At 40.6% G+C, this 27,366-nt stretch overlaps 1 protein-coding gene across 1 annotated transcript; it reads left to right on the top strand.

The window, feature by feature from the left end:
* The first annotated feature begins 898 nt into the window (after positions 1 to 898).
* Positions 899 to 11,436, top strand: LOC112241810 (basic helix-loop-helix transcription factor scleraxis). Its single transcript, XM_024409843.2, has 2 exons — positions 899 to 1,901; positions 10,063 to 11,436. Exons 1-2 carry the CDS (start codon positions 1,317 to 1,319, stop codon positions 10,099 to 10,101), a joined length of 624 nt encoding a protein of 207 aa, XP_024265611.1. The 5' UTR covers positions 899 to 1,316; the 3' UTR covers positions 10,102 to 11,436.
* The last annotated feature ends 15,930 nt before the right edge of the window (positions 11,437 to 27,366 follow it).

The raw sequence follows: 27,366 nt of genomic DNA on the forward strand, positions 1-27,366 counted from the left end.
GTAAAGTGGAGGGAAAATCCTGCTACTGCATGTCTATGTAATAGTAGCATAGGCATTCTGTCAGGTCCACCTGGCTGCAGTATTCTCCCGTCCATCCACTTCCTCCTCCCAACTTTATTGCCTCTAGCACTTCCTGTTAATCAACCATGGCGCTGACTGTTGGCTACTTTTCCACTGTCAATTTCACAGAATAAATATTATGAATAAATAAGAAAGATGAAGGTTAACTGAAACATTGTGTAACTTGACAAATTATACATTTGTGATATTACCTTTCAACAGCCGTCTCGTGTTGCCCTAACCTCACGTTAGTGCCACGCTAGTCAAATCAGTCAAGGCAGTGCTTTCTCATACCGTAGAACACTGAGATGAAGACAATAGTCCAGAACTGTGCTGTTGTGCTATTTGAGAATGAGAGGTGTGAAACAGTTGACATGAAATCAATAGGCTTCTGTGTAGATGGTGAAGTGGAGAAGAGAGGAGAGGAGAGAGAGAGAGGAGAGGAGAGGAGAGGAGAGGAGAGGAGAGAGAGAGAGAGAGAGAGAGAGAGAGAGAGAGAGAGAGAGCATAAAGTAGTGGACCTTACCATCCAGCGTTCAGTGACTGTCGATCACATGTATTTGTTTTCATCATCATACAGACCACCTTTCTTTTCATCTTCCCAGCCCCAGTCCAACCCCAGCCCCAGTCCAACCCCAGTCCAGCCCAGACACTCAGAGAGTCTAACTCTATCTCTGAGATTTCTATAGAGCATAAAATAAAATAAAATAAAATAAAATTTGATTTGATTTGATTTGAGCAGAGGGGGGAGTAGAGCAGAGCAGCAGGCCCTCCCACTGCCTACATAGAGCAGAGGGGGGAGTAGAGTAGAGCGGAGCAGCAGGCCCTCCCACCGCCTATAAAGGACAGCCATACGGAGACACTCAGACAGAAATCACACGTGTATCTGTGTAGAGGCAGAGGGAGGCTAACAGCACACTGAGGGGAACTCAGAGGAAACAGACGCTCACAATATAGCCAGCCAGGAGTGAAGGAGGGGTCCACCTTGAGAGAGAGAGAGACAGACAGACAGAGAAAGAGAGATAGGTGAGAGAGTGAGACAGAGAAAGAGAGAGGAAGAGAGAGAGAGAGAGAGAGGTGAGAGAAGCAGAGAAAGAGCGAGAGATATCAAATAGTGATTTAATCTGAGTGTCTTGATCTCTTTTGTCCTCATGTCCAAGGATTAAGTAGAGGATCTACAGTACTGGGGGATCTGGTCTTTCTACAGGTCTCTATATGAGAGAGGAGTCTCCCACCTGTCTTATAGATCTGGACTGATGTCTTTTACGATGGTGCGTACGGCTCCCCCAAGCCGCTTCCTCTTCTCCGACATCAGCATGATGTCAGAGGACGAGGAGGAGAACGGCGGCAGCGAGAGCTCGGGCTCCGACTCCCAGAAGTCCTCCTTCCGTCTCAACGGCGGCTCCAACGGGTTTCAGATCAAGGTGGGAAGCAGGAAGAGGAAGTTCTGCGGAGTTGCCGGGAGGCTGGCGGGGCCCCCGATGGTGGCAGGGGCCCCGGTGGTGGAGGTGCGGCAGCGGAACGTGGCAAACGCTCGAGAGAGGGACCGCACCAACAGCGTGAACACAGCCTTTACTGCCCTGAGGACCCTCATCCCCACCGAGCCAGCTGACAGGAAGCTGTCCAAGATCGAGACTCTGCGGCTGGCGTCCAGCTACATCTCCCACCTGGGTAATGTACTGCTGGTGGGCGAGGCGTGTGGGGATGGGCAGCCGTGCCACACCTCGACACCCCCATTCCACCACCACACCCTCCACAGTCTCAGCCCCTCGCCCGGCCGGGGCTCAGAGAACCAGCCCAAACACATCTGTACTTTCTGCCTCAGCAAGCAGAGGAAAATGGTGAGTGCCACTGGAGGGGCAGAGCTACTGTATGACTGACAGGAGAGTGGTATGGTGTGGATGTCAAGGATCTTATTGGTTGAAATCCTCCCAGATAAAAATAACTTAATTAGGCCGTTCATAGAGTCCCTTTAAGTGGCCTTTCAACTTCCAAACAAACTATTTTAGAGCTAATTCTGGGTTCTTATTTCAGGTCAATCTGTCATTGAGAAAATGAGAATTTCATAACTGTGGGCTGCGTCTTGTGGCCGAACTCCTCATGGCTAAAGGCTGGGTTTTGGCCCCACGTTATTTGCATAGTCCCCTATAGATAGTCTATATTAGTTCAAACTGTCACCAAACTATCATTAGTTTGATCATAAGAATATGTTGAATGAATTAGGTAGGTTGTGGAAAAAAGTTAAGGAAACACTTGGATATATTCACCCTCTTCAATGCTGCCTTTTCGTTCAAATCAGTGTAATACTATAATACTGTAGTTATTAATAAGGAGCCAATTTCATCCTAACCTGACTGTTGCACATCTAAGCTCATTTATGTAGGAATGGTTGACATGTGGCAGCCTCCCCACAGTGTGAAATCTACACCTCTGTTCCCTACCACTGGTGGAGTCGATGGGATCAGTCAGAGCAGAAACACTGTACAACCTCAACTCTCATTACATTAGACCTGCATAATATATTCCATTTAGCAGGCGCTTTGTCCCCAAAGTGGCTTACAGTAGTGCGTACATACATGTTGTTATGGGTGGGTCCAGCAGGACTCAAACCCACGGTCCTGACATTACAAGCACCATGCTCTACCAACTGAGCCACGCAGGACCTGCATCAGCCCCAGGATGAGTGTCCTAGATGTGGACTGATTGTTGACGTCAAGAGAAAACAGTGAGGACTAAGCCGTTGGTTTGAACCTTGTGAACTGAACAAGATCATTACTCCAGGTGGAAAGTGAGCGGTAGAGAATTGTGTATCATCAAAGTATAAATGAGCTAACCCGTAAGAATTCATCCATGCAGTACTCACAAATTTGCCTGACGACTCATCCCGAATTTAGTTACTCTACTCTGTCGATCACTGCATACGTTCATCTTGGAGAAGAAATGATTAGTGAGCTTGGTGTTTGGCCGGAGCAATGTGAATGAGTTGTCAGGCAAGTCACAAATACCCTGGACAAAATAACTACTACAAGCATACAGTCAGCCAAAATAGTCACATCTGGAGATAGTATTTAAATTGTCTTGAGGACTGCTGGAGACATGTGAATCTCAGTGCTGGGTGAATGATGTAGATGTGCATCATGCCTTAATCTGAGGCTGTTCTCTTCCTCATTCCTTCTGCTGTTAACCACCTTGCCGTTACAACTCTGAGTCCCTGTCTCAAGTGGAACCCTATTCCCAGTGGTGAAAAACCTACCCAATTGTAATACTTGAGTAATGGTATAGAGACCTTAATAGAAAGTCACCCAGTAAAATACCACCTGAGTAAAAGTCTAAAAGTATTTGGTTCTAAATATACTTAAGTATCAGAAGTAAATGTAGAAGTAGAAATTATTTCAAATGTCTTCTTTTAAGCACAACAGATGGCACCATTTTCTTGTTTTGTAAAATGTATGGATAGCCAGGGGCACACTCCAACACTCAGACATCATTTCCAAAAGATGCATTTGTGAGTCTGCCAGATCAGAGGTAGTAGGGGATGACCATGGATGTTATCTTTATAAGTGTGTGAATTAGACCATGTTCCTGTCCTGCTAAGCATTCAAAATGTAAGGAGTACTTTTGGGTGTCAGGTAAAATGTACGGAGTAAAAAGTAGATTATTTTCTTTAGGAATGTAGTGGAGTAAAAGTAAAAGTACAGATACTCCCAAAAACTACTTTAAATTATTTGTACTTAAGTACTTTACATGACAGCCTATGGTCAACAGTAGTGCATTATATAGGGAACAGGGTGCCAGAGTCCATAGTGCTCTGGTCAACAGTAGTGCATTATATAGGGAACAGGGTGCCAGAGTCCATAGTGCTCTGGTCAACAGTAGTGCATTATATAGGGAACAGGGTGCCAGAGTCCATAGTGCTCTGGTCCATAGTGCTGCCAGAGTCCATAGTGCTCTGGTCAACAGTAGTGCATTATATAGGGAACAGGGTGCCAGAGTCCATAGTGCTCTGGTCAACAGTAGTGCATTATATAGGGAACAGGGTGCCAGAGTCCATAGTGCTCTGGTCAACAGTAGTGCATTATATAGGGAACAGGGTGCCAGAGTCCATAGTGCTCTGGTCAACAGTAGTGCATTATATAGGGAACAGGGTGCCAGAGTCCATAGTGCTCTGGTCAACAGTAGTGCATTATATAGGGAACAGGGTGCCAGAGTCCATAGTGCTCTGGTCAACAGTATGCATTATATAGGGAACAGGGTGCCAGAGTCCATAGTGCTCTGGTCAACAGTAATGCATTATATAGGGAACAGGGTGCCAGAGTCCATAGTGCTCTGGTCAACAGTAATGCATTATATAGGGAACAGGGTGCCAGAGTCCATAGTGCTCTGGTCAACAGTAATGCATTATATAGGGAACAGGGTGCCAGAGTCCATAGTGCTCTGGTCAACAGTAATGCATTATATAGGGAACAGGGTGCCAGAGTCCATAGTGCTCTGGTCAACAGTAATGCATTATATAGGGAAGTCCAGTCAACAGTAATGCCAGAGTCCATAGTGCTCTGGTCAACAGTAATGCATTATATAGGGAACAGGATGCCAGAGTCCATAGTGCTCTGGTCACAGTAATGCATTATATAGGGAACAGGATGCCAGAGTCCATAGTGCTCTGGTCAACAGTAATGCATTATATAGGGAACAGGGTGGTCCATAGTGCTCTGGTGTGCCAGAGTCCATAGTGCTCTGGTCAACAGTAATGCATTATATAGGGAACAGGTGCCAGAGTCCATAGTGCTCTGGTCAACAGTAGTGCATTATATAGGGAACAGGGTAGTATAGTGCTCTGGAACAGTGCATTATATGCCAGAGTCCAGGGTGCCAGAGTCCATAGTGCTCTGGTAGTGCATAGTCTGGTCAACATAGGGAACAGGGTGCCAGAGTCCATAGTGCTCTGGTCAACATGTAGTGCATTATATAGGGAACAGGATGCCACAGGGTGAGTCCATAGTGCTCTGGTCAACAGTAATGTCAACAGGGTGCCAGAGTCCATAGTGCTCTGGTATAGTAATGCATTATATAGGGAACAGGATGCCAGAGTCCATAGTGCTCTGGTCAACAGTATGTCAGTAATGCATTATATAGGGAACAGGGTGCCAGAGTCCATAGTGCTCTGGTCAACAGTAATGCATATATATAGAGAATAGGATGCCAGAGTCCAGAGTCCAGTGCTCTGGTCAACAGTAATGCATTATATAGGATGCCAGAGTCCATAGTGAAGTAAGGATGCCAGAGTCCATAGTGCTCTGGTCAACAGTGCATGCATTAGGGTGCCAGAGTATAGTGCTCTGGTCAACAGTAATGCATTATACAGGGAACAGGATGCCAGAGTCCATAGTGCCATAGTAATGCTATGAACAGGGTCAGAGTCCATAGCTCTAGTAATGCATTATATAGGGAACAGGGTGCCAGAGTCCATAGTGCTCTGGTCAACAGTAATGCATTATATAGGGAACAAGGTGCCATTTGACAGAAACTGTAGACATGATGTTTTTTTGTCCCATGCACAGCATAAAGATATTCATTCATCTTTGAACCCAATGGTAGGGATTGTGATAGTATCATTCAACAATAACTAGAATGTATGCATGTATAGAATGTATAGAATGTATAAATGTATGAATGTATAGAATGTATGCATGTATAGAATGTATAGAATGTATGCATGTATAGAATGTATAGAATGTATGCATGTATAGAATGTATAGAATGTATACATGTATAGAATGTATAGAATGTATGAATGTACAGAATGTATGCATGTATAGAATGTATGCATGTATAGAATGTATAGAATGTATGCATGTATAGAATGTATGAATGTATAGAATGTATGCATGTATAGAATGTATAGAATGTATAGAATGTATATGTATAGAATGTATGAATGTATAGAATGTATGCATGTATAGAATGTATAGAATGTATGCATGTATAGAAATGTATGAATGTATGAATGTATAGAATGTATGCATGTATAGAATGTATAGAATGTATGAATGTATAGAATGTATATGTAATGTATAGAATGTATAGAATGTATGAATGTATAGAATGTATGCATGTATAGAATGTATGCATGTATAGAATGTATAGAATGTATGCATGTATAGAATGTATGCATGTATAGAATGTATAGAATGTATGAATGTATAGAATGTATAGAATGTATGTATAGAATGTATGCATGTATAGAATGTATGAATGTATAGAATGTATAGAATGAATGTATAGAATGTATGCATGTATAGAATGTATAGAATGTAATGTATAGAATGTATGAATGGATAGAAATGTATAGAATGTATGAATGTATAGAATGTATGAATGTATAGAATGTATTAATGGATAGAATGTATAGAATGTATGAATGTATAGAATGTATGAATGTATAGAATGTATGCATGTATAGAATGTATAGAATGTATGCATGTATAGAATGTATAGAATGTATGAATGTATAGAATGTATAGAATGTATGCATGTATAGAATGTATGATGTATAGAATGTATGCATGTATAGAATGTAAAATGTATGAATGTATAGAATGTATAGAATGTATGCATGTATAGAATGTATAGAATGTATGCATGTATAGAATGTACAGAATGTATGCATGTATAGAATGTATGCATGTATAGAATGTATAGAATGTATAAATGTATAGAATGTATGAATGTATAGAATATATGCATGTATAGAATGTATAGAATGTATGCATGTATAGAATGTATGCATGTATAGAAATGTATAGAATGTATGAATAGAATGTATGAATAGAATGTATAGAAATGAATGTGCATGTATAGAATGTATGCATGTATAGAATGTATCAAATGTATAGAATGTATAGAATGTATAGAATGTATGAATGTATATGAATGTATATGAATGTATAGAATGTATGAATGGATAGAATGTATGAATGGATAGAATGTATGAATGGATAGAATGTATGAATGGATAGAATGTATGAATGGATAGAATGTATGAATGGATAGAATGTATGAATGTATAGAATGTATGAATGGATAGAATGTATGAATGTATAGAATGTATGAATGTATAGAATGTATGCATGTATAGAATGTATGTATGTATAGAATGTATGCCTTAGATTTGCAACATAGAATGAATATATAATGTTTGTCTAAGGCAGCTAAACATCAGAAAGAGGATGACAATGTGAAAATACTCTTCACTATCAGGAAGGAATCATATTTATACAATGCATGAAGAAATATTTCAGATTTATAATGCTGTGAATGGTTTTAATTCAAAGTTCAGCGACTATAAAAGTTTTACAACAGTATAATTGGTCATTGGATTTGGACTTTTGGAAACATAGACATATGAAAACAGATTCTGACCATATATCCCAATAATGAATCCAGAATAAATGTATCCTGGAAGTAATTGGACATTGTTAGAATCCTACAGAATAAACCAGCTAATGAGATAATTGCCCTTTAAATGATTGATCCAGTGCTGAACCCTGTATTCATTCTGCTGCTGGTATTTGAACCAGATTGAGCTAGATCTTTTAGCTCTTTGATGTGATGCTTAAAGTAAAACTGGTCTCCATAACAGCTCTCACTCATTTCTCCCATTAAGGCTGTCCCAAATGGCACCCCATTTCCTTTAAAGTGCTTTACTTTGTACCAGGACTCATAGGGCTCTGGTCAAAAGTAGTGCACTATATAGGGAATAGGGTGCCATTTGGGACACAGCCCCAGTGCTCATTACTCCCAGAAAAACACCCTTCAGCAGCCACTCGTTTCTTTGTTTCTAAAGAAGAAGAATATAATTAAATGAAGCATATGTGAACTATTCAGTATATAATACGAGTGCAGTTTTGTCTTTTCAACACATTTCAAGACCTGCAGAGTGGGCTAATGAGCTATTGTAGACTGTAGAGAGAGAACACTGTATCAAGTAAAACATCATTGTCTCTTCAAGGTTTTCACAAGTGTTGTTACCCTCAACTGAGGCAGTAAATGTATGAAAATAAAGTCATTCATGCTTAAGCTATAGCTATGACTTACTGTGTAGGAGACTACATGCCTCAACCATATCATGCCTATTGAGTGTACTTTATCAAACTGCATACTATACTCTCTATTCCATTTAGACAGAGCATGGCCAGCATGTATGAATACTGTATATTCTAGCTCTAGATTTATAGAATTATAAAGTGGAAAAACCCATTAAATCTATAGTCTCCATATCAAGGTTAGAATGCCAGGGATCTTGTCTTCATGGGATCTAGTGATGATGCTTGGCAGTGAACACTCCCATTACAAACCAGGCCTCCCCTTAGGGTCCAAAACATTACAGCAACATTGGTCCAGCCCAGTACCTTTAGTTAAATGGATACTGGATATTGAGTATTAAACCAAATGCAAACTCAGAAGCGCTGGTGACACTTCATAAAAACGTTTATGAGTAAGCCATTATAAATACTTGTACATTTTTACCAATATTGAAATACTTATTTATAAATAGTTGATTAAATGGTTTAATAATCATGCTTATTCATGAAAGTTATGATAAAGTGTTACCAATCCAAAAAAATTGAAGTGAATGTTTTGTGTTCAGAGGAAGCTTGTTGTTGACTGTTGCGTTCCCTCTCTGCTGTGAGCAGTACTAATAGTATGTACTCTAAATGGCACCCTTTCCCATAGTGCACTACTTCTGACCAGAGCCCTATGAGTCCACGCACTATAAAGTGAATAGGGTTCCATTTGTGACGCAGCATAGAGTTGAGTGCTGTGCAGAGCTGCTGCTCCTGCGACTGTATTCCACCTCATGCCTTGTATTGTATTCAAATGATCTTCACTGGGTATTTTATCATGGACAGACATATGGAAGTAGTTAAAGACTAATCCAACACGAAACAGGAGTCAGTCCTAAAGTGCACATTAAATAAATGAGCGCATTTAAATGAATTGTCATATTAATGTAATTAGATTATCAGCAACAGGATCGTTATAAAGACAAATGAAATTGAATAGAGCCTGATTAACTCTATGCAAAGGAGTTGTGTCGCGCTGCATGAGGCAAATGGTGGTCACACCAGATACTGACTGGTTTTCTGATCCACACCCCAACCTTTTCTTAAACGGTATCTGTGATCAACAGATGCATATCTGTATTCCCAGTCATGTGAAATCCCTAGATTATCTCCTAATGAATTTATTTCAATTGACAAATTTCTTTATTTGAATTGTAATCTTTGAAATTGTTGCATGTTGCGTTTATATTTTTGTTCAGTGTATTTACATTCTGTCAGTAGCCATAAGATTTCCCCAAAAGCTTCAGTAAGAAAACTGACCAGAGCTTGTTTTGAAATCTGATTAGACACCATTTGACTCCAGGAGCATGTTTTGATTAGGAGCTCCAGCTCCCGCTCCCACTTAGCTCACATACGGTACGGCCTAGCTCTGACTCAAGAAACAATGCCATTCCAATAACTTACAACCTCCTCACCAAAGCGAATGGATGTAATGCAAGCCAGGTGTGTCACAAAACACAGAGAGGTGAGAAGGGAAAATATGAGGCTCTGCTTGCTGTTCCCGAGGCTGGCTTCCTGGCCAGACAACCTGGACCCCAAGGAAATAACCACAGGAGAAAATCAAGGGTGCTCTGTTTTGATAGAACAGACAAATGCTAAACATCCCATTCTGATTCAAACCCTTTATTTTTCACTCTGTTGGCCTAGATTACAATGATGTCATTGTGACTGCAGACTGAAAAATAAGGTGAAATGGAGAGCTGGCCTACTTCAGTTCATGCATCTAATCTAAGTGTGCGTCCCAAATGGCACCCTATTCCCTATATAGTGCACTACTTTTGACCAAAAGTCCTATAGGACATAGTCACTATTAAGGGGATAGGGAGTCATCTTCAGTGGGTGAAAACCAGGAGGTCTGATGATGTTTTCTCTCTTTCAGAACAAAGACAGAGACAGAAAAACAACTGTAAGAAGATAACGCCTGAAGGACAGAAACATCCAGAGGATAAATATCCAACACTATTGTGAAGGATCAGTTCACTTTGCCTATTCTTCAAATGAAAGTTGTAATTACAGTTGTGTACTTAATGAGAATACAATATTTGTATCATGTATATATATATATATATATATGGAAAGCACAATGGTGTATTTAAGACCATGGAGGATTTGATATGTGTGTTAAGGGAGGATGTGGCAGCAAAAAGTCCATGAAACATGGGATGATATATAGACTCATGACCATTTAATTAATATCTATCCTTAAACTACTGGGCATTATAATGAACAGGCAGAGGAGGAAAGCTATTTCAACGTCTGCAGCCCAAATGGCACTATATTCCCTATATTGTGCACTACTTGGGCTCTGGAAACACAAATGACTCGTTACTGAACCTTCCACGGACTTCAGAGCACCCAAATATGACATAACACCACTCTAGAACCCCCCCCCTGGACTGTATGCCCTTCACTCTCATCAATACGTGCTGGATGTTCATGTTATTGATGTTCAACATATTGTGCTATTACGCTGATGGATCTGAAGTGTACTGGCTGAATCATGGGAGAAAGGCAATCCTTTAGGAAGAATCAGCAGTAGTTCAGTACCATGCAGACCCCGACATCCCCCACCCTTTCATCAACTACCAATCAGATGGATTTCTAAAGCTCTTCTTTTGTTACATCAACAGTTGTTACAGAGTGCTTTTCAGAAGCACAAGCAGAAGCACAGCCCTCAGCCTCAGACACTGGTGATGGTGACTGGCAGAGCAGAGGAACAGATCCTAGATTACATCTGCAGGTAGAGCTCTGGAAGTCTGCCTGTCAACGTCCCCTGACTGTCCTCTCGTTTACCTTTGGAATTCCATGTGCTCCCTCCGTCTCTCCTCCTCTTCTCCTGCGTTCTTCCTTCTTTTTCCCAGGAGCGCTACTGACTCACAGGCTCTGTTCTGATGGCTTTACAATGTGTGCAGGGTTCACTCAGATTGTCCTCTGTCCTGCATCTTTGCTGCTTCCTTTTCTATCCGCCATCCGTGACCCCTGTTTGAAGAAGAAGAAGAGGTCCACTTCATTGTGCTATATCCATGGATGTCCAACTGCTCCTTGTCTTGTGCTTTTTGTCCAACCCCTCCAAAGACTTACACACACATACAGTGGTTTGAGAGCTCTGACAGATTTCGGTCCACCTCCTGAAAAATCATCAAGATCTTTTCATAAATAGTTGAACATTTGGAAATCTGGGCCAATGTTGTGTATTGTTTATGTGTTTTTGTATTGTTTATGTATTGTTCGATAAAAATATGTTTTATGCTAATGCTCCTTTTTGTGTTATATCATGTGGTCTTCGGATCACAGTCAGTGCAAATCTTTGAAGTCAAATATCTATTCTGTTGCCATAGTAGCTAGGTGGCTAGATTGTCTGAACTGCTTGTGTGGAGCAGCTTCATAGAACACCATTCCCAGACCCCAGACCAACCCTCTCAGATCATCACCAGTGACATCAGCTAAGAAAACACAGTCCATAAGGACATCTGGTTTGGGTTGATGATACTCTCTCTGCCCAATGGAAACCCAGTGACCTGTGGACAGTTTAATCAGACCATATAACCCACATCTTTCCCTTCTCTTTACTTAATCTATCATCCAAAAACAATAAACGGTCATCATCTGTCTGCCCCTGGACTAGTGGAAAGAACCTAACTAGACTAGACTAGACTAGACCACCGGTGACAAACAGTGTTAATGGGTTATTAGGACCACCGGTGATGCTGCTGGAGTGACAGACAGTGTTAATGGGTTATTAGGACCAGCGGTGATGCTGCTGGAGTGACAGACAGTGTTAATGGGTTATTAGGACCAGCGGTGATGCTGCTGGAGTGACAGACAGTGTTAATGGGTTATTAGGACCAGCGGTGATGCTGCTGGAGTGACAGACAGTGTTAATGGGTTATTAGGACCACCGGTGATGCTGCTGGAGTGACAGACAGTGTTAATGGGTTATTAGGACCAGCAGTGATGCTGCTGGAGTGACAGACAGTGTTAATGGGTTATTAGGACCAGCGGTGATGCTGCTGGAGTGACAGACAGTGTTGATGGGTTATTAGGACCAGCAGTGATGCTGCTGGAGTGACAGACAGTGTTAATGGGTTATTAGGACCGCCGGTGATGCTGCTGGAGTGACAGACAGTGTTAATGGGTTATTAGGACCAGCAGTGATGCTGCTGGAGTGACAGACAGTGTTAATGGGTTATTAGGACCAGTGACAGACAGTGTTGATGGGTTATTAGGACCAGCAGTGATGCTGCTGGAGTGACAGACAGTGTTAATAGGTTATTAGGACCGCCGGTGATGCTGCTGGAGTGACAGACAGTGTTAATGGGTTATTAGGACCACCGGTGATGCTGCTGGAGTGACAGACAGTGTTAATGGGTTATTAGGACCACCGGTGATGCTGCTGGAGTGACAGACAGTGTTAATGGGTTATTAGGACCACTGTTAATGCTGCCGGAGTGACAGACAGTGTTAATGGGTTATTAGGACCACCGGTAATGCTGCTGGAGTGACAGACAGTGTTAATGGGTTATTAGGACCAGCAGTGATGCTGCTGGAGTGACAGACAGTGTTAATGGGTTATTAGGACCAGCAGTGATGCTGCTGGAGTGACAGACAGTGTTAATGGGTTATTAGGACCAGCGGTGATGCTGCTGGAGTGACAGACAGTGTTGATGGGTTATTAGGACCAGCAGTGATGCTGCTGGAGTGACAGACAGTGTTAATGGGTTATTAGGACCGCCGGTGATGCTGCTGGAGTGACAGACAGTGTTAATGGGTTATTAGGACCAGCAGTGATGCTGCTGGAGTGACAGACAGTGTTAATGGTTTATTAGGTCCAGTGACAGACAGTGTTTATGGGTTATTAGGACCAGCAGTGATGCTGCTGGAGTGACAGACAGTGTTAATGGGTTATTAGGACCAGTGACAGACAGTGTTGATGGGTTATTAGGACCAGCAGTGATGCTGCTGGAGTGACAGACAGTGTTAATAGGTTATTAGGACCGCCGGTGATGCTGCTGGAGTGACAGACAGTGTTAATGGTTTATTAGGACCACCGGTGATGCTGCTGGAGTGACAGACAGTGTTAATGGGTTATTAGGACCACCGGTGATGCTGCTGGAGTGACAGACAGTGTTAATGGGTTATTAGGACCACCGGTGATGCTGCTGGAGTGACAGACAGTGTTAATGGGTTATTAGGACCACTGGTGATGCTGCTGGAGTGACAGACAGTGTTAATGGGTTATTAGGACCACTGTTAATGCTGCCGGAGTGACAGACAGTGTTAATGGGTTATTAGAACCACCGGTAATGCTGCTGGAGTGACAGACAGTGTTAATGGGTTATTAGGACCAGCAGTGATGCTGCTGGAGTGACAGACAGTGTTAATGGGTTATTAGGACCACCGGTGATGCTGCTGGAGTGACAGACAGTGTTAATGGGTTATTAGGACCAGCGGTGATGCTGCTGGAGTGACAGACAGTGTTGATGGGTTATTAGGACCAGCGGTGATGCTGCTGGAGTGACAGACAGTGTTAATGGGTTATTAGGACCAGCAGTGATGCTGCTGGAGTGACAGACAGTGTTAATGGGTTATTAGGACCACCGGTGATGCTGCTGGAATGACAGACAGTGTTAATGGGTTATTAGGACCACTGGTGATGCTGCTGGAGTGACAGACAGTGTTAATGGGTTATTAGGACCACTAATTACAACTGCTACTATACAGTCTGCCTGACAACTTATGTCATATATTATTACGTACTACATAAGAGTCTACATACCAGATGTTATAGCAGGGTGTTATCTCATTTACAACCTCTCTGTCACAGTGAATGGAAAGATGGGCATCATAACCGTGTCATATGCCCTTATAGAGTGTGCATAGACACCTTAAGTAAAGTAACATTAGGTGTTATAGAACTATGAATGTGCTTATACCACAGAATGAGTTGATAGTATCACAAAACATTACCATTCAAAGGATCGCCAAGAAACATGGACAAACGGGAGCATTGATGTACTTACTCATAATAATACAAACAAGGGCCACACAGAGTGATTCTTGGTAGTCAACAAAGTTTACACCTCACACACATGGTTATGGGCTTAAAACAATAATACACCTGTACCATGTCAGTTACACAATTATAATGTCTTACATTTTGAGTTTGCATCCCAATATTACACTTTATATACAGTACCAGTCATAAGTTTGGACACACCTACTCATTCAAGTTTTTTTCCCCTATTTTCTACATTGTAGAATAAAGCTGAAGACTTTAAATCAACACATATGGAATAATGTAGTAACCAAAAATTGTTTCAACAAATCAAAATATATTTATACTGTATTTGAGATCCTTCAAAGTAGCCTTTCTTTGCCTTGATGACAGCTTTTTACACTCTTGGCATTCTCTCAACCAGCTTCACCTTGAAGGCTTTCCCAACAGTTTAAAAATGTTAATATTATCTTCAGCTATAGATTTCATTTTTGATAGTATTTAAACTTAATGGCGGCCAATGAAAACTTTACTGTGACTAGTACATCCTGAATAATTTCGCTAGTTAAATTTACTCAGTATGGCTAGCTTATTAATGATGTGCGATTCGCAAACAATTAGTACCTTTTTGTAGTGACTAAGAGTAAAGATTAGTCTCTGTGACTCGCTATCGAGACAGTGAATGAGTCATTAGGAGAGTTGTTTTAGGTCTAAAACATGCCTTGTTCACATGATGTTGGGACCTCGTAAATAAGTCCATCCTACTGGGAAAAATGCACCCACTCGTAATTACAACTAAGAAACTCTGGTGTTATCTCTGGACCCCGAGCTTTCCCACATGCTGAGCTCTGATGTTACGCACCAATGAAAATGTCAACAAATATGGCCGCAATTTCATGGTCAATGGTCAAAAGCTCTTTCCAAGCACGTGAACGCTCCAAGTCGTTCCTCCGAAGTAGACATGACGTTGCTCCGATCAATCAGACATGACAACAGTCCTATTCCTGGGAGGAGGAACAACGTACTACGATTGGCTCCTCCTCGGTTGCACAAGACCAGTGGCACAATAAAGTAGCGTTAAGCGCTTGCTAAGAGGCAGATTGGTGTGAACCACCCTCTTTTTGTAGCCAAAGCTGCTGAGTTCGATATCATCTTAGGGCGCCACTTTTACCCAAATATCTCAACTTAAGCTAACCTTTACCTAACCTTAACCCTTACCTTAACCCAGGGTTTCCCAAACTCGGTCGGAGGGCCGAGTGTCTGTGGGTTTTCGCTCCTACCTGTTACTTGATTGATGAATTACGGTCACTAACTTGTAAATAACTCCCCTCACCTGGTTGTCTAGGTCTTAATTGAAAGGAAAAACCAAAAACCCGCAGACACTAGGCCTTCCATGGAATGAGTTTGACACCCCTGCCCTAAGTAGTCATTTTACATGCCTAAACTTAAGCTAACCAACTAATGTTAGCACTTCCTGTTAACGGCACTCTCTTTTTGAGGTGGTGTGTTTACATTTCAAGCACATTCTTTGCAGTTCTGAACCCAGGGAACAGGACAGTTTTATCTCTCCAATTGAGCAATACTTGAGGCCAGCGTACACTCAGTTATGCTTGAAATTGGACACTGAGTCCCTTTACAATGAACAAGAATCTTGTAAAACCAGCCACTCTTGAATTTCATTCTTTGGTCACCAGGGAAATCTGCCCTGCCATGCCCGCACATTAGACAATTAAATGAAATTAAGGAGATCAGTCAAAAGATTTGTCAAAAAAATCTTTGTCTGCATAACTTAACAATAATGTGACGTTAGAGGTTGACTTTACAGCTCATTGATGTTGAAAAGTGGTATAATGCAATACTACGTGTCAGTAGGAGTTGTATGCTGCTAGGTGAAACTGTAGGTGTCAATAGGAGTTGTATACTGCTAGGTGAAACTGTAGGTGTCAATAGGAGTTGTATACTGCTAGGTGAAACTGTAGGTGTCAATAGGAGTTGTATACTGCTAGGTGAAACTGTAGGTGTCAATAGGAGTTGTATACTGCTAGGTGAAACTGTAGGTGTCAGTAGGAGTTGTATACTGCTAGGTGAAACTGTAGGTGTCAATAGGAGTTGTATACTGCTAGGTGAAACTGTAGGTGTCCATAGGAGTTGTATACTGCTAGGTGAAACTGTAGGTGAACATTTAATTGAAAATGCCTTCAGTTTGTGTACAGCTGTGTCTGTCTCTACAGGCTACGTGACATCATGGCGATCTATCGATTTCTTTCATGATTCCGACTAACTGAAACTGCACCGTGGAGCCTACCAATGATTGTAGTTCCCAAAGTAACACATTTAAAAAATAAATAAAAAATCTGAGACTACACCCGGGGATCAGGGGCGCAACTTTCACTGGGGATGTGGGGGGTGGCATATACTTTTATCCACCCAAATTTTATCATTGGGATGTGATACAAAACTAGGTAACGGTGTGCTTTAGGACCATGCGGACACCTCCGAGTGGTCAGGTAGGCTGTATGGAGTGTATCAGACTGGATCAAAATAATAATAATACAAAAAAAGTTATGTTCCCCCCTCTTCTAAAACCAAAGTTGCGCCCCTGCCGGGGACGTCCCAGCTGTGTTGGGATGGATCAACCTGCTTGCTGCTGCTAGTGTAGACTGGGAGTCAAAGCCACAATACTTAAAGGGTTAGTTCATGATTTGAATTATCATATCTGATTTACTACTGGACGAGACTCCTTTCAGTCCATCCAATCAGTTTTTAGGACAGTGTTTTGGTTATTGAGAAACTGGCAGTATTCTCTTGGTTGCATTTACTTTGCCTAGCCCCTTAATCGTTTATCATTATCTTTGGACTTGGCTGCCAATATGGAGTTTCTGCCCTGGCCCTGAAACCTCTTTCTCAAAGCTACAGAACCGGATCACGTTCTACATGTGTTATTTTAAGTAGCTTCCGCCCACACTCCACCTCCCTTCATGTTTCTGTCTTTCCTCAGCCTCTTCTGAACCACGGTGATGTAGCCTGTGTCTCTGCCTCTTATTTCTGAACAGCTGAAATAAAAAGCCTGCGGATATTAGAAACTAACATTCAAGTCCATTATGAAGGCTACAACCTTCTCTGTCTGTTTTAATGGATTTTACAATTGCACAAGCAGGACGCAGTCCTTACACATTGCATTGGAGCATAAAACCATTAGCATTTTGTGTGATGATGTAGGCTAATCTTTTTAGTTGCTGCCTTGTCATAGCAACTAGACAGAGTTGCTGCAAAAGAACACTACTATTTTACCTGTCTTCCTCCTGCTTAGCCAATATTTGCAATGATGATGAAAAAATAACATTAAACAGCTAACTAGACTGTGTCTCTGTCTTACTTCTGTATCATATGCTGCCTAGACAGCTGCATGTAACTATCTTCTAGTTTGTAGGAACATGTTGAGCATGTCTTTTGTGTACAACATGTAAATAATTACATGTAGCATAACTCCCCTTCTAAAAAAACAACATGAAATCGTGCTTAATGCTTAATAGCCTACTGAGATGTGGAATGCAGTAGCTGGAACATGTCTTATGTGTTCAGCATGACGTTTGTAGGCTACACCAGACAAAGGCCTTCATCACTGATTAGAAAACAAAACACAAGCAAGACACAGACATGCAGTCTAATTAGCGGTTTAATGTTATTTTTTCATCATCAAATCCTTCACATGTGCAGAAATCCAGAAAATCCGGAAACACAAACACTTTGATTATTTTTCTCAGCTATTCAGGTGGGAGGAAGTCAGAGGTTTTGAGAAGAAGGTGAGGAGAGAGGACACGAGGAGTATGCAATTGAGATTCTCGAGATGGTTGTTTTTGTTAATTTGTTTAGTTTTCTTTCTTTATTAAAGGAGGTATATATTCCTATCACGCTGTGCCTTGGTCTCATCGTTACGATGAACGTGACACTAACCTATGTGGGTTAAGTGGTTGGGAAGTTCAGCTTCATGAAACTTTCTCATTTAACCATGCTTCATAATTATCACCCAAAATATAACTTACGCCCCTCTGCCTCCTAGACCTCAAATTCTTTTGTGGTAACCTTGTGATGTTTATTTTATCATTAGGGTCTACATGAACATAAGACCCTTGCAGCCTACTGTGGGATCCTCAAAAAGAGACTTCAGCACGTTCACAAGACCTCTGACACAGCAAAGGGAGCCGTTGGTGTTTTCACCTATGAGATGTTCAGTCCCTCCAAGAAGAAGCACACTGAGATAATAGCTGTCGTGTTCTCTGTGCCCTATGACTATAACTGGTACTCAAACTGGTTTGCAGTGGGAGTCTTCACCAGGGACAAAAGCTGTGATGACCCTCTTTATGATGAGATGTATAACAGTGGGCAGATGAAATGTCAGGCAAGGTCAAGCAAATGGCTCCAGTATCATGTGACCATCAAGGCCTCAACGTCAAACAGTGGCTGTGCAGTCGTGAAGGTGGAGGTGTGTGACAATTGACAGCGTAGACATTACTAAAGTTAAATCACTGATGGTGTCCATGTGTTTATATGCAATTTCAATGAGATTTTTCCAGAATAACTTCACCTCTAGTCAATAAATGGCAAACTAAACTGAGATTGTGTTTGGTTATGAGTTTCCAAAAACAAAGCAAACATTGTATTGAACTTTTGAAATGTATTAATTTGTAGAGTATGTTGTTTTTATTGCCACTCAATAGCTGACATGCCTCCTATGTTAAAATGAATACAGTTATCCAGTTCCGATGTACAATTCTGCATTTTGGTGCTTCAAGCCGGGTCTCTCAGTACATAATGCTCCACAGGCAAGCTGGGTCTCTCAGTACATAATGCTCCACAGGCAAGCCGGGTCTCTCAGTGCATAATGCTCCACAGGCAAGCCGGGTCTCTCAGTACATAATGCTCCACAGGCAAGCTGGGTCTCTCAGTGCATAATGCTCCACAGGCAAGCCAGGTCTCTCAGTACATAATGCTCCACAGGCAAGCCAGGTCTCTCAGTGCATAATGCTCCACAGGCAAGCCGGGTCTCTCAGTGCATAATGCTCCACAGGCAAGCCGGGTCTCTCAGTGCATAATGCTCCACAGGCAAGCCGGGTCTCTCAGTGCATAATGCTCCACAGGCAAGCTGGGTCTCTCAGTACATAATGCTCCACAGGCAAGCTGGGTCTCTCAGTACATAATGCTCCACAGGCAAGCCGGGTCTCTCAGTACATAATGCTCCACAGGCAAGCCGGGTCTCTCAGTGCATAATGCTCCACAGGCAAGCCGGGTCTCTCAGGGCATAATGCTCCACAGGCAAGCCGGGTCTCTCAGTACATAATGCTCCACAGGCAGGGACGGCATGCACCCCAAAAATCTGAGGGGGCGTAAAGTAAGTGGCGATGGTTGGGGGGGTGGGTTGGAAAGTTTAGCATTTTTCAAACACCTGAAACAGCTTTTTCTTGCAATCTAGAGCCATAATCATTATGCTTAATTCTATGTAAACAATATATGTTTATTTTTCAGCATTTCTAAGCATACCTCTTGAGCTGCCTCCTGAACGGTGGTTCTTTTTTTAAAGATGCTAAATATGCTTCTCTGCATGTTTAGTTATTGCTTGCTTTTCTAAAGTCTACCAACCTTACCAGCAGTCATGCCAGCTAAGATACTGTAGGTAGACAAGCCACTTACTCTAGCGTACTTCATTGATAGCCTGAAAGTGAAAAATGTGTTGCAGTTGATTGACGGGAGAAGTAGCTGGAGGAACACATTTGCTTGGGGTTTTATTGCTTGCTCGTGCAGGGGCACCCGGTCTCGTGCACAGTGTTTGAAGTGTCTGGTTGTACAATTGTTAAGGAAGTCACCACAGATGGGAAGCTTAAGGCACAAACACATTATGACTGTGCTAACTGATCCAACAAAGCATTCCAACTAACTTCCTGTAAACACCGACTTTGAATGGATAAGTGATACATAGTGGAAGTTGAGTTTTCATACATCACTACTGGATAAAGACTTTGGTCCTCTCAGATGGTTTGTGTTATTTCTTTCTCCTGCCCGACTATCTAATTCACAGCCACTTCATTTTAGATTCCTCTTTTGTCAAATAAGTACATTGTAGTGTCCAGCGGGTTTAGTTAACGGTTGTGATCTGGGATGTGATCTGGGATTTGCTCGTGAGCAGGATTGGACTGACAGGATTGGACTGACATTGCCAACCCGCTGTGGCTACTAAAACTCCCCTTATGGAAGCCATTGCAGCTGACGGGAGTGTAAAGTAGGAAGTAGACTTTCTCTTGGTCCCCTCCCACAAGCCACTATACCCTCCTCCTTTAATATCTGCTTCTGATTTATTTAAGTTCACGTCACCCACATTCTTCTCATCCAGAATACTGGCTCTATTCCTCTTTATGAGAGGCGGAGGTCTGCATCACTTTGACTATATTTCCCTTTGAGTCATTAGACTGGAACAATTAAAAGGAGGATGATGCATAGTGTATCATTAGACTGGAACAATTAAAAGGAGGATGATTCATAGTGTATCATTAGACTGGAACAATTAAAAGGAGCATGATTCATAGTGTATCATTAGACTGGAACAATTAAAAGGAGGATGATTCATAGTGTATCATTAGACTGGAACAATTAAAAGGAGGATGATTCATAGTGTATCATTAGACTGGAACAATTAAAAGGAGGATGATTTATAGTGTATCATTAGACTGGAACAATTAAAAGGAGGATGATTCATAGTGTATCATTAGACTGGAACAATTAAAAGGAGGATGATTCATATTGTATCATTAGACTGGAACAATTAAAAGGAGGATGATTCATAGTGTATCATTAGACTGGAACAATTAAAAGGAGGATGATGCATAGTGTATCATTAGACTGGAAAAATTAAAAGGAGGATGATTTATAGTGTATCACTAGACTGGAACAATTAAAAGGAGGATGATTCATAGTGTATCATTAGACTGGAACAATTAAAAGGAGGATGATTCATAGTGTATCATTAGACTGGAAAAATTAAAAGGAGGATGATTCATAGTGTATCATTAGACTGGAACAATTAAAAGGAGGATGATTCATAGTGTATCATTAGACTGGAAAAATTAAAAGGAGGATGATTTATAGTGTATCATTAGACTGGAAAAATTAAAAGGAGGATGATTCATAGTGTATCATTAGACTGGAACAATTAAAAGGAGGATGATTCATAGTGTATCATTAGACTGGAACAATTAAAAGGAGGATGATTCATAGTGTATCATTAGACTGGAACAATTAAAAGGAGGATGATTCATAGTGTATCATTAGACTGGAACAATTAAAAGGAGGATGATTCATAGTGTATCATTAGACTGGAACAATTAAAAGGAGGATGATTTATAGTGTATCATTAGACTGGAACAATTAAAAGGAGGGATTCATAGTGTATCATTAGACTGGAACAATTAAAAGGAGGATGATTCATAGTGTATCATTAGACTGGAACAATTAAAAGGAGGATGATTTATAGTGTATCATTAGACTGGAACAATTAAAAGGAGGATGATGCATAGTGTATCATTAGACTGGAACAATTAAAAGGAGGATGATGCATAGTGTATCATTAGACTGGAACAATTAAAAGGAGGATGATGCATAGTGTATCATTAGACTGGAACAATTAAAAGGAGGATGATTCATAGTGTATCATTAGACTGGAACAATTAAAAGGAGGATGATTCATAGTGTGTCATTAGACTGGAACAATTAAAAGGAGGATGATTCATAGTGTATCATTAGACTGGAACAATTAAAAGGAGGATGATGCATAGTGTATCACTAGACTGGAACAATTAAAAGGAGGATGATTCATAGTGTATCATTAGACTGGAACAATTAAAAGGAGGATGATTCATAGTGTATCATTAGACTGGAAAAATTAAAAGGAGGATGATTCATAGTGTATCATTAGACTGGAACAATTAAAAGGAGGATGATTCATAGTGTATCATTAGACTGGAAAAATTAAAAGGAGGATGATTTATAGTGTATCATTAGACTGGAAAAATTAAAAGGAGGATGATTCATAGTGTATCATTAGACTGGAACAATTAAAAGGAGGATGATTCATAGTGTATCATTAGACTGGAACAATTAAAAGGAGGATGATTTATAGTGTATCATTAGACTGGAACAATTAAAAGGAGGATGATTCATAGTGTATCATTAGACTGGAACAATTAAAAGGAGGATGATTCATAGTGTATCATTAGACTGGAACAATTAAAAGGAGGATGATTTATAGTGTATCATTAGACTGGAACAATTAAAAGGAGGATGATTCATAGTGTATCATTAGACCGGAACAATTAAAGGAGGATGATTCATAGTGTATCATTAGACTGGAACAATTAAAAGGAGGATGATTTATAGTGTATCATTAGACTGGAACAATTAAAAGGAGGATGATGCATAGTGTATCATTAGACTGGAACAATTAAAAGGAGGATGATGCATAGTGTATCATTAACTGGAACAAGGATGATGCATAGTGTATCATTAGACTGGAACAATTAAAAGGAGGATGATTCATAGTGTATCATTAGACTGGAACAATTAAAAGGAGGATGATTCATCCTGGAACAATTAAAAGGAGGATGATTCATAGTGTGTCATTAGACTGGAACAATTAAAAGGAGGATGATTCATAGTGTATCATTAGACTGGAACAATTAAAAGGAGGATGATGCATAGTGTATCATTAGACTGGAACAATTAAAAGGAGGATGATGCATAGTGTATCATTAGACTGGAACAATTAAAGGAGGATGATTCATAGTGTATCATTAGACTGGAACAATTAAAAGGAGGATGATTCATAGTGTGTCATTAGACTGGAACAATTAAAAGGAGGATGATTCATAGTGTATCATTAGACTGGAACAATTAAAAGGAGGATGATTCATAGTGTATCATTAGACTGGAACAATAAAAGGAGGATGATTCATAGTGTATCATTAGACTGGAACAATTTAAAAGGAGGATGATTCATAGTGTATCATTAGACTGGAACAATTAAAAGGAGGATGATTCATAGTGTATCATTAGACTGGAACAATTAAAAGGAGGATGATTCATAGTGTATCATTAGACTGGAACAATTAAAAGGAGGATGATTCATAGTGTATCATTAGACTGGAACAATTAAAAGGAGGATGATTCATAGTGTATCATTAGACTGGAACAATTAAAAGGAGGATGATTCATAGTGTATCATTAGACTGGACACAATTAAAAGGAGGATGATTCATAGTGTATCATTAGACTGGAACAATTAAAAGGAGGATGATTCATAGTGTATCATTAGACTGGAACAATTAAAAGGAGGATGATTCATAGTGTATCATTAGACTGGAACAATTAAAAGGAGGATGATTCATAGTGTATCATTAGACTGGAACAATTAAAAGGAGGATGAAAGGAGGATGATTTATAGTGTATCATTAGACTGGAACAATTAAAAGGAGGGATTCATAGTGTATCATTAGACTGGAACAATTGAAAGGAGGATGATCCATAGTGTATCATTAGACTGGAACAATTAAAAGGAGGATGATTCATAGTGTATCATTAGACTGGAACAATTAAAAGGAGGGATTCATAGTGTGTCATTAGACTGGAAAAATTAAAAGGAGGATGATTCATAGTGTATCATTAGACTGGAACAATTAAAAGGAGGATGATTCATAGTGTATCATTAGACTGGAACAATTAAAAGGAGGATGATTTATAGTGTATCATTAGACTGGAACAATTAAAAGGAGGGATTCATAGTGTATCATTAGACTGGAACAATTAAAAGGAGGATGATTCATAGTGTATCATTAGACTGGAACAATTAAAAGGAGGATGATTCATAGTGTATCATTAGACTGGAACAATTAAAAGGAGGGATTCATAGTGTGTCATTAGACTGGAAAAATTAAAAGGAGGATGATTCATAGTGTATCATTAGACTGGAACAATTAAAAGGAGGATGATTCATAGTGTATCATTAGACTGGAACAATTAAAAGGAGGATGATTCATAGTGTATCATTAGACTGGAACAATTAAAAGGAGGATGATTCATAGTGTATCATTAGACTGGAACAATTAAAAGGAGGATGATTCATAGTGTATCATTAGACTGGAACAATTAAAAGGAGGATGATTCATAGTGTATCATTAGACTGGAACAATTAAAAGGAGGATGATTCATAGTGTATCATTAGACTGGAACAATTAAAAGGAGGATGATTCATAGTGTATCATTAGACTGGAACAATTAAAAGGAGGATGATTCATAGTGTATCATTAGACTGGAACAATTAAAAGGAGGATGATTCATAGTGTATCATTAGACTGGAACAATTAAAAGGAGGATGATTCATAGTGTATCATTAGACTGGAACAATTAAAAGGAGGATGATTCATAGTGTATCATTAGACTGGAACAATTAAAAGGAGGATGATTCATAGTGTATCATTAGACTGGAACAATTAAAAGGAGGATGATTCATAGTGTATCATTAGACTGGAACAATTAAAAGGAGGATGATTCATAGTGTATCATTAGACTGGAACAATTAAAAGGAGGATGATTCATAGTGTATCATTAGACTGGAACAATTAAAAGGAGGATGATTCATAGTGTATCATTAGACTGGAACAATTAAAAGGAGGATGATTCATAGTGTATCATTACACTGGAACAATTAAAAGGAGGATGATTCATAGTGTATCATTTGAGTCTCAACAAGCCAGTTTTATGAAATGTTCATGCTATTAAAACCACTGCTTTTGTTCCACTGTGCAGAATGTGATCCTGGATTCATCAAATGAAACCACAGATGATACCACTACTATAGACTACTATAGAGGCCCTGGAGTTTTCTTCAATGACCAGACGTATTGTAAAACCCCTTAAACTGTCCCTCTAAAGAGAAGACAAGGCATTCCACCTCACATTATTGGGCTCTCTCCCCATTGACCAGTCATATCATGTTTATTTTCATCAGAGGTTCTTGACGACGACCATATCTTTTAGAGAGAGCTGAAGCACTAGTGGTTATAAACTGCACACTGACCTCTGTTAAATATGAGCTGTTTGAATGCGTTTCAACATCTGTCCTGGAGGCAAAATGATACTAATGATCCAGGGTTGTGGTGACGTCCCCAAATGGCACCCTACTCCCTTTACAGTGCACTGGTCAAAAGTAGTGCATTATATAGGGAATAGGATGCCATTTGGGACAGACATTCTGTGCATGCCTTGTGCTGAGAGGGAAGTGGAGCCTGCCAACTCCTGCAGTTGCCTATCACTGAGAGCACTGGGCCGGAGCCGCCTGCCCCCCCAACACCTCTCCTCTCCTCTCCTCTCCTTTCCTCTCCTTTCCTCTCTTCTCTTCTCTTCTCTTCTCTTCTCTTCTCTTCTCTTCTCTTCTCTTCTCCTCTCTTCTCTTCTCTTCTCTTCTCTCCTTCTTCTCTTCTCTTCTCTTCTCTTCTCTTCTCTTCTCTTCATCTCTCTCTTCTTTCCTTTCTCTTCTCTTTCTCTTCTCTTCTCTTTCCTTTCCTCTCTTCTCTTCTCTTCTCTTCTCTTCTCTTCTCTTCTCTTCTCTTCTCTTCTCTTCTCTTCTCTTCTCTTTCCTTTCCTTTCCTCTCTTCTTCTCTCTCTTCTCTTCTCTTCTCTTCTCTCCTTCTCCTTTCCTTTCCTTTCCTCTCCTCTCTCTCCTCTTCTCTTCTCTTCTCTTCTCTTCTCTTCTTTCCTCTTCTCTTCTCTTTCTCTTCTTTTCTTTCTCTTTCTTTCTCTCTCTCTCTTCTCTTCTCTTCTCTTCTCTTCTCTTCTTTCTTTCCTCTCCTCTCCTCTCCTCTCCTCTCCTCTTCTCTTCTCTTCTCTCCTCTCCTTTCCTCTTTCCTCTCCTCTCCTCTTCTCTTCTCTTCTCTTCTCTTCTCTTCTCTTTCCTTTCTTTCTTTCTCTTTCTCTTCTCTCTCTCTTCTCTTCTCTTCTCTTCTCTTCTCTTCTCTTCTCTCCTTTCCTTTCCTTTCTCTTCTCTTCTCTTCTCTTCTCTTCTCTTCTCTCCTCTCCTTCTTTCCTTCTCTTCTCTTCTCTTCTCTTCTCTTCTCTCTTTCTTTCTTCTTTCTTTCTTCTCTCTCTCTCCTCTCCTCTTCTCTTCTCTTCTCTTCTCTTCTCTTCTCTTCTCTCCTTTCCTTTCCTTTCCTTTCCTCTCCTCTCCTCTCCTCTCCTCTTCTCTTCTCTTCTCTTCTCTTCTCTTCTCTTCTCTCCTTTCTTTCTTTCCTTTCCTCTTCTCTTTCTCTTCTCTTCTCTTCTCTTCTCTTCTCTCCTCTCCTTTCCTCTCTTTCTCTCTCTCTTTCCTCTTCTCTTCTCTTCTCTTCTCTTCTCTTCTCTTCTCTTCTCTTCTCTCCTTTCCTTTCCTTTCCTTTCCTTTCCTTTCCTCTCTCTCTTTCCTCTTCTCCTTTTCTTTCCTTTCCTCTTCTCTCCTTTCCTTTCCTCTCCTCTTTCCTCTTCTCTTCTCTTCTCTTCTCTCTCTTCTCTTCTCTCCTTTCTTTCCTTTCTTTCTCTCCTCTCCTTTCCTCTTCTCTTCTCTTCTCTTCTCTTCTCTTCTCTTCTCTTCTCTTCTTCCTTTCTTTCCTTTCCTTTCCTTTCCTTTCCTCTTCCTTTCCTCTTCTCTTCTCTTCTCTTCTCTTCTCTTCTCTTGATTTTTCCTTTCTTTCTTTCTTCTCTTCTCTTCTCTTCTCTTCTCTTCTCTTCTCTTCTCTTCTCTTTCTCCTTTCCTTTCCTTTCCTTTCCTTTCCTTTCTCTTTCCTTCCTCTCCTCTCCTCTCCTCTTCTCTTCTCTTCTCTTCTCTTCTCTTCTCTTCTCTTCTCTTCTCTTCTCTCCTTTCTTTCCTTTCCTCTCCTCTCCTCTCCTCTTCTCTTCTCTTCTCTTCTCTTCTCTTCTCTTCTCTTCTCTTCTCTTCTCTCCTTTCTTTCTTTCTTCCTTTCACTGAGAATTTCTCTTCTCTTCTCTTCTCTTCTCTTCTCTTCTCTTCTCTTCTCTTCTCTTCTCTTCTCTTCTCTCCTTTCCTTTCCTTTCCTCTCCTCTTCTCTTTCCTCTTCTCTTCTCTTCTCTTCTCTTCTCTTCTCTTCTCTTCTTCTC

The sequence above is a fragment of the Oncorhynchus tshawytscha genome, unplaced genomic scaffold (genome assembly GCF_018296145.1).
Source record: "Oncorhynchus tshawytscha isolate Ot180627B unplaced genomic scaffold, Otsh_v2.0 Un_scaffold_13173_pilon_pilon, whole genome shotgun sequence".
Lineage (NCBI taxonomy): Eukaryota > Metazoa > Chordata > Actinopteri > Salmoniformes > Salmonidae > Oncorhynchus > Oncorhynchus tshawytscha.